The sequence below is a fragment of the Pholcus phalangioides genome, unplaced genomic scaffold (genome assembly GCF_987345545.1).
Source record: "Pholcus phalangioides strain wild (caught in Gottingen) unplaced genomic scaffold, Ppha-v1.0 ptg000001l_1, whole genome shotgun sequence".
NCBI classification, from domain to species: domain Eukaryota; kingdom Metazoa; phylum Arthropoda; class Arachnida; order Araneae; family Pholcidae; genus Pholcus; species Pholcus phalangioides.
The window spans coordinates 29,911,636-29,924,664 of NW_028301594.1; the positions used below are offsets into that span (position 1 = coordinate 29,911,636).

Below are 13,029 nucleotides of genomic sequence, written 5' to 3' on the forward strand. Positions count from 1 at the left end.
CGCATGCCAGTATATTTATGAAAAAAAAAATTTAATTTGCAAAAAAAATATCCTTAAATTAATAATTTTATATTTCTATTTTTTTTAGTTACCGAATTTTTATTTTTAAATCAGCGTTTTTGACACCATGGATATTTATTGGTATCATTTTAGCATTAGTTTGCGTGGCAGCATGCCAATGTTTACGATGTTCGTGGATCAATTTCCGATATAAACATGTCTATCACGGTTCATCAAATTTTAAGCGATGCCAAGAGACTTGTTAATCGCTTGCGCGAGCACGATGTCACAGCTGAAAATATAATTACCCAAACTCAAACATTATATAAAAATGTGGAGTCTATGAAAGAGGTAATTTAAGTTTATTTATCCCTTATTTGTCTCAATGTTATCCAAACACATTAACACGGAGAATATTTCGTATTAACCGTCAAACTATGATTTGATCTTAAAAAGAGACGTAAACAGACCATTGTATATAGTTAAATTTTATTTCCAATTTATAAATGCTTTTCAAGATGGTAAGCACTCTTACACATTTTTTACCATGAATAAGTGCTTCCCAAGCTGGGCAATGGCGATGGTATAAATTGAAGACACAACATGGGATTCTATTTGTTGGCTTAATTTGGAGGGAGCGATGGGGAAACAATGTCTAGGAGGGGTTTCTATGAGACAGCTGCCTTTGCTGTTATAAAAACAAATATAAATGTTTGGTATGAAAAGAGTTTAAAAAAAACTTTTTTCTATCGTGCACCAGGTTTGCCGTTAGGTAAAACTTTCGAGATGCAAGTTGAGTTCAGTTGTGCTTGCAAATTGAAGGAATAGTCAGTTTTTAGGTGAGAATCGGGTAGGTGGTAAATTCGATCTTCACTTGGCCAATCAGTGCAAGTAGTACTTGACTGACCCATTTCTTTCGATGCCAGTCACATCTTCGCTCAATCTCTTGTGCCTGGCTGGATTGCTGTGGCAACGCTCGGCTCATTAGATTACAGTGGATGTCCCCAGGTGCAGAATGTGCATGCATTATTATGCAACATAATATCATAAAAAGCGTACTTGATGCATTATGAATTCCTGAAATGTTTACGATTGTGGCATCATCACACAACTTTGAGGCACTTCGGTGGCACTATAGTTGGGAATGATAATCTGTTACTGCTTTCAATCAGGTGCAGATCCAGAGACAAAGGGACAATTGCCCTTTCTAAGAGCCGAATAATATTTGAAAAATCTGTCTTGTAAAATACTGGAAGATCTAAGGAACTTGGATGTCGCCAAAATTACAGGAATGGGAACCGCTATAGTTTTATCCCTCTTTTTGGCAATATATTAATGCTGCTCCAAAATATGAAATGTACAACCTGAGAGAAAACAAGATCCAAAGCGAGATATTCAGACAAGGGGAACTGAAGGTGAGCATACTGGAAAAACGGTATATATGGTACAAAGAGATGAACAAAAAAATATGTGTTGATGAATTCAACTGCAGTGCTCTTCAACACAAAAGCATATTATTATTAGCAAACTCTGTGGGGTGACTTCACCTTCAGACGATGACCAGCAATAAACAAGGAAATGACTACCCAGAAGCCAAAGGATCTGACAAAAAGGGGGAAAAAAGAATGCTATCAAAATAATATGGCCACCCAGGAAGAAAAATGGCAACTGGCTAGAAAGGAAATTGCCAAGAAAGTATACAAACAAAAAAGGGATTATAGGTTAGCTGTTCCCCAGGAATGTTCTGGAAAAACAGGTCATATGGTCATCCCGAAAAAAAATCTGATTTTCCTTTTTCTTTGTATAACATGTTTTCTTTGGCAGGGAAATGTTTTGTTATGTGACAAACTAAAGGTTTTGAATCTGGGAATTGGCACCTATGTTATTTTAGTCTCTTGACTTTCTGTTTGATCCATAAAGTATGCATGCTACATTCAGACCCGTAATTATTATTGTTCTGGCGGCGGGGGGGGGGGGGGGCAAACGTGATTTTGTTGCCCCCCCCTCCTCTGTTAAATTCCATTATTTTATGTAACAGTGTTTTCATTACTTCTTAAAATTTTGCTTCTTTCCCCCCCCCCCTAGTTCTGGCTACATCTATTAAAAAATAATTCCAGCTGTCTCATTGAAGAAGCGGAGAAATCATCAAATCTAAATTGGTAGCTCAACAAGATGAAAAAAAATTGCAAAGTTGTAGAGAATTGAAATTATTAGGAATTTTAACTCTGAGAAGGGGGCTTCCCCCCCCCCCCCCATAACAGTAGAACCCTGCTAATCTGAACTAATTGATACCAGACCTGTTCAGATGAGCAAAATTACCAGGAATTGTCTTTAAACAATTTGTCTTAACACGCATTGGATTACCAGGGTCTTTTACTAAATATGGTTTTTTTAAAACTGAAATAATAGTGAGTATCTCTACAGGTGTGATAAGAGTTACAGACCAGATAATTCAGTTTAACCTGAAGCAAATTTTAGTCGAGTGAGGCCTCGGACACAAGAGAAAACATTGGGTACCTTGAATTAAAGAATAGTGTAAAGTTTTGGGTATTTCGAAGCTTTTCACAAGTCTGGGCCCGTGCCGTTAAATCTGCCTCTGCATTCAACAATGAACCAAACAATTACATGGAAATAAAAGTGATTTTTTTTTATTCTCCAATGTTATGTTTGCTTCAGCCAATGTACCAAGGGGTGTTACAATCCATCAAATAGGTATTAAAAAATGTTGCTTCGATGTCTTACTAGGAGATGAAAATGAGTTACTTTCCATTCTACAGAAAGTGAAAAAAAGTTGGTAAAAAATGTCATTTATTGGGCCCTGCATGAAACATGGCAGAAACATTGCTAGAGAGAGAAGAAACCTGGGAAAAATTATGGCTGACTTTTTTTTTGACGATAATCACGAAACAACAAAGGAATTTGCCAAATCCCCATCCCCCCCCCCAGCTTTTAAAATAAATCTCGGGTTGCAAGAAAACAGAGAAAAAATGTGTGTGGGTGAAATGCATTCAAATTTTCACTGAGGCAGAAATCGTCGCAGAGGTTTCAACTGGCAATGACTCGTCATCAAGTGATGGGTTAGATCAGTGGTTCTGAAAGTGTGCGTCATATCTCCTAGAGTTGTTGCCAACCTTTGTCAATAACGTTGTAGTGAACTGTGAACATTGATGATTGCCTATTCTGTGTTTTGCCTTGGTTATTTCTTAGACTATTCTGGGGCATCACTAATAAATGTTGTCATAGCAAGGGAGCCACTGATAGCGAAAGTTTGAGAACCACTGGGTTAGATCACGATGCTCCACCACCAAAGACTCATTCAGAAGCTATGGTAGCACTTGAAGCTGCCCATCTATACATGTGGAGCAGCATGATAATGCAACCCCTGCAGACATCCTGTTTCTGAGATGATGACGACTAGTAACTACATCGTCCACTAGGTATATGTCGCTTCATTTGAAATGAAAATTTTTCAAGGCAGCTATGTAATTCGTCATTATGAGGTATAATCAAGTATTCATTGTCCATAAGTGAAACATAACGTGTTACGATGCAGAATTTATGAGAGTTTTATTTCTGTTGTTGATTCTTTAACTTTCTCGAGCATGTCTTCTTTTTTTTTCTCAAGGGCCATTCAGATTAGTAGGGTACTACTGTATGTAAATTCATGAGGTAGGAACCTTTTCTTTCAAGGTTCTTTCTTTGAAGAAGGGTTCTTTTATTTGGGGTTGACCTCCCAACTGACTGTTTGGGGTCGTTCTTTGTTTTAGACAGGTTTCAGTTTTTGTGCGCCTTTAATGCACATCAAAGTAGTGGCCATCAACCATGAAGGAGAATGTTTTGCATCATTCTACAATGAGTCCTCAACTGGCTGGAAATATTCTGTGGTAAAAATTCCCATAATAGTGTTTTCAACATTTTTTGTAAAATTGTTCAGCAACACACGTCACAGTTTTTGGCATATTTTGCTTTGGGATCATCAACAAGACTTTCTTTTCATTTCATTCAAGACATGTTTCCATCTCTGTGTTTGTCTTAGACAGGTTTCACTCTGCAGCAGACTCTTAATAATCCAGCATTTTTTCTTCGAGCATAAAGCTGTGTTTTTCTAGGAGTAGGTTTTTGTGCCACATGAACCAAATCAGGCCATTTTGCGTCAGCAGAAACGTAACTTTATCAGGCTACAAGTGTGTGTTTTCCTAGCTGTCTGCATATCCACATATTTTTGCTATTTTTTCACAATAAAAAGATACTAAATATAATAAAAATGCAGAGAAGATCAGCAAAATGTGCAGCGTGCAACACCTTTGACTCTTTCAAAACCAGTCAGCCAATCATACCTGATGTGAAACACAGGCATGAGGTCTGTTGTGCTCTGCACAAAAATAGTCACACTACTTTCCCTATTGGTGAATGGATGGTATGTTGCGCTGAGTGACTTACATTGTGCCCTGTGCAAAAAAACCTGCTTTTAGGAAAGCGCAGCTCTAGGGTAAGAACATAGTGTGGCAGGTTTTCCAATTCCAAAAGTCAGCACCGTTACCTATTGATTTAAAAATCTGAAAATCATGTCCCCTCCCCACAGACGATGAGGAAAGCATGTCTGTGCTCTGAAGTTGTATTATTTGAATGGACTTTTGGAACTACCTTCCAGTTTTCCGGCATACCTTGGCCTGATATGTACCAATGCGAGAATCTACTGTAGTATTTTTCAATATCATTCCATACATTTGTATTAAGCAAGTTTCTCTTAATGAGGTGTGAGTGTATAATAATAGAAAATTCACAGTTTATTTCATTTTTTCAGTCAATTTTTTTTATTCTTTTCAGTGTTCAGAGGATTTCACAGACAAGAATTTCATGAACCAAAGTAAAATACATCGTCCGATTTTCGTGTTCAACGTGCAGCAAGAAAACAAGCATATTCGAGATCTTCAACAGGAGAATAAAGAACTGAGATTGATGCTGGAAGAACACCAATCTGTCATTGAACTCATCATGAGCAAGTACAGGTACCAGATAAATAACTTGCTGAAGGCAAACCACAATGAACTGGGCGAGGATAGTCCCAGCGACCTATTTGTACGTTTATTTTATATTATGTTTGTTTTATACATTCTTCATGAAATTGAGTATAATTGATTGAAATTGATGATAATTGAATATACGTGAAAAGAAAAAATTTAACACACGGTGGCATCTTGAGTAATGAGTGTTTCCACTTGGGAGTAATAAAATTTATGAGCGGAGAAAAATGCTTTGACTCTCAAGCAAATGTTCAGCTAACAAGCTTGAAACATACAATGAAAAGCTCATTTGTCACACAAAAGCTAGCCTCTATGGTATTAGATGCAATATCATACCATGATTTAAATCTATCTCCTGTATGATGTAGATTTCTTGAGTATAATACTGTATGGTAATCACCATAGTTTTAACCCTCTAAGTGGTTTTCAAAATTTCATTGATTTGCATTACAACAGCCATAGTGGAAATTATTAAACCCTTTGTAAAATGTCACCTTTTTTTTAAAGTAGAATATTTTTTCCAGATTTTTGTGCAGGTGATAGCACTTTCTCCCCTCCCAACTCCAAGAATAATTTAAAAAAAGGGAAAAGAAATACTTTGGCTCTTTCTATTACATAGACTTTCGATAATCCTGCATTTTTAGGCAGGTTAATTGACTTTGATCATAAATATGAGGAAAAGTATCACTGCACGACCACGCCCAGAAGTTTATATTATTTAGATAGGCTTTTTCTACTAACTTCCAGTAATCTGGCGATTTCAGCAAATTTTACTTTGGTTACCATGGTTCCTTAGGCTAAAAACATAATGGGAGCAGCAGCAAAGCAACGAATGAGAAGGAAGAGAAGCGGGATGAGAATATAGCTGCGAGCAAGGAACGTGATACACATAGTGGGGGCATTTAATATAGCAGAGAGTATTGAATAGAAACTCGCAATCAGCTTGGTTTTTTTAATTAAAGAATGCTTAAAAATTTCATACTTATAAAAACCATTGCTCAGACAACAGTTTAGAAATAATAGTGTTGCGTGAATATAGCCATTTGTAAATATAATGGGAAATATTCCTCATATTTTGGTCACTTTCCTCCGTACACATCTTTTCCCATGGCACTTGAGTGCGATCACTTCTCGAAAGATCAATAATATTTTCTATTAAATTTATGAGTAAAAAATTGAGGAAAATATCAAGTTTGTCAAAGCCCCCCACCATTTAAATTTTTATTATTAGCATAGGCGGGAGGGTAGAAGTGGAAAATCCTCCCCCGAATAGCTTTATTTGTAGAAATATTTGTTGGTTTCATTGTTTCAACACAAGAAACGTAATTATTAACACCCAAAAAATCCAGCATAAAAAACATTCGGTACGCTTCCAATATGGAAATATTGACTGTACACATAAAATAAACAAACAAACAAATAAAACTTGCCAATTTTTCCACAGAAACATACATGATTTTTAATTCAGACTACTCAAATACATTTTCCCACGCACGGTGCATGATAAATTAGCTTAAAACTCAAAATATAAATTATTTTTGGTTTGGTTAAGCACGTGCACACGAAAAAAGTTTGACGGGAAATATATGAAAATTATATTCGTTACTTGCTGTTTTCATTTGATCGTCCACACCATTTTGAAGTATGTCGAGAACATAACATCAACGATTCAGGTGATATTTATGACCTCACTACTGCTTTTTAACAGTGAAAACAAGCCCTTCGACGGCCATCTTGATTTCTACGTTTCTTTAAATCTAGATTTGTTTCTTTCATTAGTTGCACAGGGAGTCGCCATATTGGTTAACTTAGACACGGTTTGTATGTCCCTCGAAGAAAGAGGGAGATATCACGTGATCCAAAAAGCTTCATTGAAGAAACCCTGGTAGCGCCTGGTATTATAGCTAGTATGAAATCAAATTTTGTTTCAACATTTTGCAACCAGTTATGTGGGAAAGAAAAACATTGTCCCATTTTTGTATGTCCTATTCAATCGAATGGGAGGTATGGTCATTGTATTCAGTTTCAGATATAATTATCAATCTATTATTGTTATGGGAAATCCAGAGTCCCATCGTGATCACATCGAGAAGCATGCAATATATGTCTAAATAATAATTCATTTTGTGTGTTTGTGTAATTTATATATTCATATTTTCTCATCAAATTTTTACAGAAACTTCAAGAGAAAGCTGATCAAATCTGTAAAATGGCTGCAATGATGGAAAAATCAGTGAAGACAGATGAAGTAAGTTTTGTAAGTGAAAAAGAGAAACTGATGGAACTCGTGACAGAGAATAAAGGTTTGCGTGAACTTCTGGAAATCAGTCGCTCATCTGGATCCTTATTTTATGCAATGAATACATTCGATACCGAAGACAAAGAAACTCAAATGGACGAACAACATGAGAAAACTCTTTCTGGTTGAAATGTAAAGAAAAAAAAGTTTATGTTCTTTTATTTATTTATGTACAATGTGTGAGAAATTAAATAAGTTTTTATAGTTTCATTAACGAAAAACGAATTCAAAGCATACAAATATTGAGTGGAAACATGCATTCCAAACTTTTTTTTGATGCAATGAACTAGAATAGGGTTACCAGATTCAAAAACAGAAAGAATGACACATGCACCCTTTTTAACGTAGTTTTCCACAACAGATGGCACCTCTAGGAATCAGCATTTGAGTGTTGTTTTCTTTGTTTCTGAATGGAAGAGGTAACGTCCTCCCAGTATACCACATTAGATGTTGGTGCTCAAACAATGGTATTCTCAAAATGAATGTTGCGGTTTTTTCTTCCAGACTGTCTTTTTCATATTATTCTAGAGCAGTGTTTCTCAATCGTTAGGCCCTGAGTGATTTTCTGTTTTATTTCCCATTAGTCATGTGCAAGAACACTCTCAACTCACAAATTGAAATCAACCTAGCCGCAGTCTTTCAGAGTTTGATAACCGCTGTCCTAGAGCAAGCCGGGCCTCAGTGAGAATTAGTATCTGCTGCCCTGCTTCAACCTGGGTTCCTGTACTCCAGAAATTTCAACAACGATTACTCAAAGCATGTAAACATGTGTGGGGGAAAAATATACGCAAATAAACACTATATCAATTTAAGAGATATGTTTCAGAGTAAGACAAAAAATTATGGAAACCTGAAAAGGATGAATTTTCTAAAACATAAGAACGCATGATATGACATCAAAAAGGACGTCTGGTAACCCTGAACTAAGATGACTACTACTTAACCACATATGCAACTTGCATATATTCCTCAGCAGAATTTCTAATGAGTGCATACATGGTTATTTGTATTAACGTTGCCATAGTTTGGCTTGTTTCATTTTCTTGGTGCTGCCATTTGTCTTCCATATTTTGAAGTGAAAGATAAATATTTAAATTTTACAACAATAGTTTGAATTTCACAAATATTCGAGACAGTGGGAGATTTTTTCAAAAGATATGTCCTGTATGTGAGCAATGATAAAAAATTATTTGCGTCAGGGCTGCAGAAATTTATTGCCCGAATTTCGACCAGGTATACATTTTTATCAATCACATGCCTGACATTATTGGTATATATAATATTGATTCAGAAATGTATCAAATTAAGTTGGAAATGTTAATTTTTGATTTGTCTAATATATGCAAGAATTTTGGTATTAATATTGGCAAGGGTTAAGAAAATGGCTATCACCATTGGGTTGGAATCAGTATTTCCCATGGGGGACAATAGAATAATCTGGGAACTACTATCCTATGGGTTGGCTTGAGTTGAGGGGCAATGAGAAAAAAAATTGCTGAAGAAGGCAATGGAACAAAAAGTTTGGGAAACACTGGGTTAGATCCAGGGTTTAAGCTACGGTGCTATTTTTGGCAAAATGCGAAAGAAAACCTTAGAATGCGAATATAGTGGTAGCCACTTTTGCAAAAATGCATACAGGAGGTAGGGAGCAAGTAGACATCCAACCATCCATCATTACATTAGCATTGTAGGGTAGTATTATTTACATTAACATATTGCTAAAGCTTTTCACCCCATTTTCACTTTTTTTGCAAAAGGAATTTTTTATTCAGCTTAAACCCTGGTTAAATCATAAAATTCTGTTGTTTTAAAAATGATTTGTATCTCAAAAATTACTTAAATCTTTAACCAGTCATCTGGCTACAATGGCATATGACGTCATGCTGATTTTCAGTCTTACAGGGATATGATTGAATAATACGTCATACAGCAGCTACACCATCTGCACACATTCTACTACTTTATTATCTCGTCACTGGATGGTGTTGAATAATTATATTTCAAGGTCTGGGATTATTATTACTATTATTTGCCATGCTTTGCGAAGCTGCATCCCCAATCACTTCTTCTAATGTACAGGGTGCATAGCAAAGGGGTATGGCATTTTGCAGTGAACCGTTGATGATTCTAGAGGTATACTTCCAATTAGAAAAAAGTTTTCAAATAATGTGTATAGTACTCAAGATATGTCATTCATGTTTCCAGGGGTTATATAGTTATTAAAATAAAATTAGCTTTTTATAGTCCCCATGTGCCTGAAAACCCAATTAGAAAGTTGTTGCCTTGTCTTTTTTGATGCAAAAAAAAAAAAAAATCCATGCTTCTAAGTGCAATATTCACTGAGATATTCGAAAAACTGAGGAAATTTGGGGAAAAACAGCGTTAGATATGGGTAAAATGGTTTTTGGGCATTTAGAGCTGTTCCCCCCCCCCCCCACCTTTCCTAAGTTTTTCAAATTTGAATATCTCAGTGAATAGAGTACTCAGATATATGGATTTTTTTTTTAATCAGAAAAGACAGGGCAACAACTTTCTAATTGGGTTTTTGGGAACATGGGGACTGTATAAAAAGGTAATTTTATTCTAATAACTATACAACCCCTGGAAACATGAATGACATAGAGAGAGAAACAATGTCACTCTCCACTGTTCATACGAAGTACGAAAGCCTGGATAACTAAGCGGAGATCAAGATGTACATAGTTCGGAAAGAAAATTCACATTCCTTTGTGGGGAACCGAACCACCAATCTCTCACTGCCCGGGCAAGTGTTCTAACCTACATCTCGATCTCCGCTTGGTTATCCAGGCTTTCGTACTTTGCATAAATGACACATCTGAGTACTATACATTATTGGGAAACTTTTTGTAATTGGAAATATAGCTCTAGGATCAATGGTTCGCCACTAAAATGCCATACCTTCTGTTTGCTATGCACCCTTTATATTACATCTGAATTAGTAACACACAAAAAAAATATTCTATTTACATGCCATTTTAAATTCAATATATAATTTTTAACATGAATTACTGAGAAATATTTTCCTGCATCCATTATGAACTTGAACAACCCATGCTGTCATTGAATATTTAATTAAGAATTCACAATGTCTATTTAGAAAACTAATTAGTAAATGTTTTCATAAAAAATTCACAGTCAAAAAGTATATTTTAATAGCTTCAAGAGAGAGCTTCCAAAAAATGGGAAAAAGTGTGCTCATCTTCATAAAAAAGGGACGCTGTGGGTAGCACACATAGAAATTAATTGGCCAGATGACCGGTTAAAAAAAGTGTTTATTTTCTACACATTTCTTATTTGTGTGAAATGCTGGGATTCCCAAACCTTCCCCTGCTCAATCTTAAAGCACTTTGGTGACACTCTGATTGAAAGTAACACAGCCCTTATCCTATGCTCAATATGATTTTATCCCCAAAATATTTTACGGCACTCTTTTCAGGAATCCATGATGATTCTCAGTTCAGATGCAACCTTAAGAAAATGTACTAGTGTTAATAAAGTTACTTTCGCTCATGCTCTTAAAAACATGACATTTCTTATGCTACAGTCGAATCCCGTTATAACGAACTCAGAGACCGGGGAAATCCCTTTGTCACAATGAAATTTTATTATACAGGAATTCCAGTTTTTGCATTTTTCTTATGTAAACTTATCTGGGGGAAAAAAGTGTTTGTTAAAATGAAATTTTTGCTACAATGGTATGGGGCCGTTCAAGTATTACGTAAGCAAATTTTTAGCCATTTTTGACGACCCCCCCCCCCCCCCCCCCCGTCATCAAAAGTCAGCAAATCGGAAACCCCCCTTCCCCATCGATGACAATGACGTAATACTTGAACGGCCCCTATTCGACTGTATTATATCCTGTAGCCTGGATTATATCCAAGTGCAGATGTATTTTTTGGCCTTTTTTAGCATTAATGCATATCATTGCTTTATTAACAAAGAATTTTCAGAATAAGTGCATATTTTTGAAGTTTATTTATTTAAGCTAAGTCACTAGTTTTATAAAACTTGAAAATAGTCTTGGTTACATTTGAATGAATGTATCCAATAGGCTTATTGGTTGTTTTTTAAAAAGTTTAAAGTTTTGTAAAAGATCTTTTACCAAAATTTTAAAGTGTAATACCAGCCTATTTCTAGGGATATGCCAAAAGTGTTTACTTTTTTTTAGAAATGTTGTTGAAATTCTTTTGTTAGGCTGGGATTACACTATAAAAGTTTGACAAAAGATCTTTTACCAAAATATTATAGTTTAATACCAGCTGTATGGATACAGTTGAGCAGCTATAACAAATTAAAACTTCCCAAAGACAAAATATGTAAAAGTTGTTTGCATATGCAATATATTATATATATGGGAATATATTTTGTAAATAAATATGCACTAAGAAAATATGCATTTTATATAAAAACGTTTTTTTTTGCATGGTGATTTTTTTTTAACCCATATTTTCTCATGTTTGGTACATATTTCAGAATTTTTGACTTTTTCGTGATATTTTAGTGCATATTTGGCATTTTTAAGTGCATGCTTGCATATTTTAAGAGCATATCTCGCTGTATTTTTAGTGCATATACAGTCTGCCCCCCCCACCCCGTATTCACGGTTTCCATATTCGCGGTTTCCGTATTCGCGGTTTTTTTCCCTTCATTGGAATTTTCTTTTTTTGACAACACTCAGCAATCGTCATTCACGTGTTTTGTTTACAAAATTTGAGCTGTGTTTGTTTAGGATGGATCATTCTTCTAATGCTACTGATAATGCTTTGAAAAGACTAATAAAAGTGAAAACTTTATTATAAGAAAAATTGGATATATTGACGAAAACTATGCTTGGTGAAAGTAAGTCAATACCTGCTGTGGTCCGCCATTACGAAATCAACGAATTTACGGTGAAATGCATCAAGAAAAAGGAATTTGAAATTCGTTCATATGTGGCTGTAGCTGCACCCGTGGCAGTCAAAACTTTGCAGCGCCTACGGGATCCACGTGTTTCTCGTAGAGAAAATGCCGTTTTTTGTGGGTACAAGACTGATACAAAAAGGTATTCCAATTGATTGTAATATTATAACAGAAAAGGCGAAAATTTTTACTCTTCCATAAGGAAAATGCTGGCGAAATGTCTATTTCATCAGAATTTTATGCAAGTAAAGGTTGTTTCATAGGTTTACGAAACAATTCGGATCACATAATACAAAAATTACTGGCGATCAAGCCTCTGCTGACCAGGAGACAGCTATAAAATTTCTGAAGACTTTGTAGAAAATTATTGAAGAGAAGGGTTATGCACATCAGCAGGTGTTTAACGCTAACGAAACTACACTATTTTGGAAGAAAACACCGCAAAGAAGTTAAGCAAGAGAAAAAAGCGAGCTCCTGGTTTTAAGGCAAGTAGAGATAGACTTACTATGTTGTTTTGCGCAAAAATGCGTATGGGTACATGATAAAGCCCACTATAATTTTCAAATCTGCGAATCCATGAGCATTGAAGGGAAGGATAAGCCAAAGCTCCCAGTATTTTGGACGAACAACAAAAAGGCTTGGACTATGAAAACACTTTTCCTGGATTGGTTTAAACTGTGTTTCGTTCCGGAAGTCAGGAGGTACCTTGAGAGTGAATGCATGCTATTCAAAGTTCTTTTGATACTGGATTAACCAAGGAGGAATTAATGCAGCTAACTGGTCCTG

At 35.6% G+C, this 13,029-nt stretch overlaps 1 protein-coding gene across 1 annotated transcript; it reads left to right on the top strand.

The window, feature by feature from the left end:
• The first annotated feature begins 180 nt into the window (after positions 1-180).
• Positions 181-7,533, top strand: LOC149090330 (FGFR1 oncogene partner 2 homolog). The gene is made up of 3 exons (XM_089234226.1): positions 181-351; positions 4,828-5,079; positions 7,201-7,533. The coding sequence occupies exons 1-3, from the start codon at positions 217-219 to the stop codon at positions 7,450-7,452; spliced, it is 639 nt and encodes a 212-aa protein (XP_089090352.1). The 5' UTR covers positions 181-216; the 3' UTR covers positions 7,453-7,533.
• Positions 7,534-13,029: the final 5,496 nt, after the last annotated feature.

Excerpts from the sequence above, each read along its gene's own strand:
- LOC149090330 (XM_089234226.1), top strand. The coding sequence starts at position 217 with ATGTCTATCACGGTTCATCAAATTTTAAGCGATGCCAAGAGACTTGTT. Across the intron at positions 352-4,827 it reads ATGTGGAGTCTATGAAAGAG|TGTTCAGAGGATTTCACAGA; the intron begins GTAATTTAAGTT and ends TATTCTTTTCAG. Across the intron at positions 5,080-7,200 it reads ATAGTCCCAGCGACCTATTT|AAACTTCAAGAGAAAGCTGA; the intron begins GTACGTTTATTT and ends AAATTTTTACAG.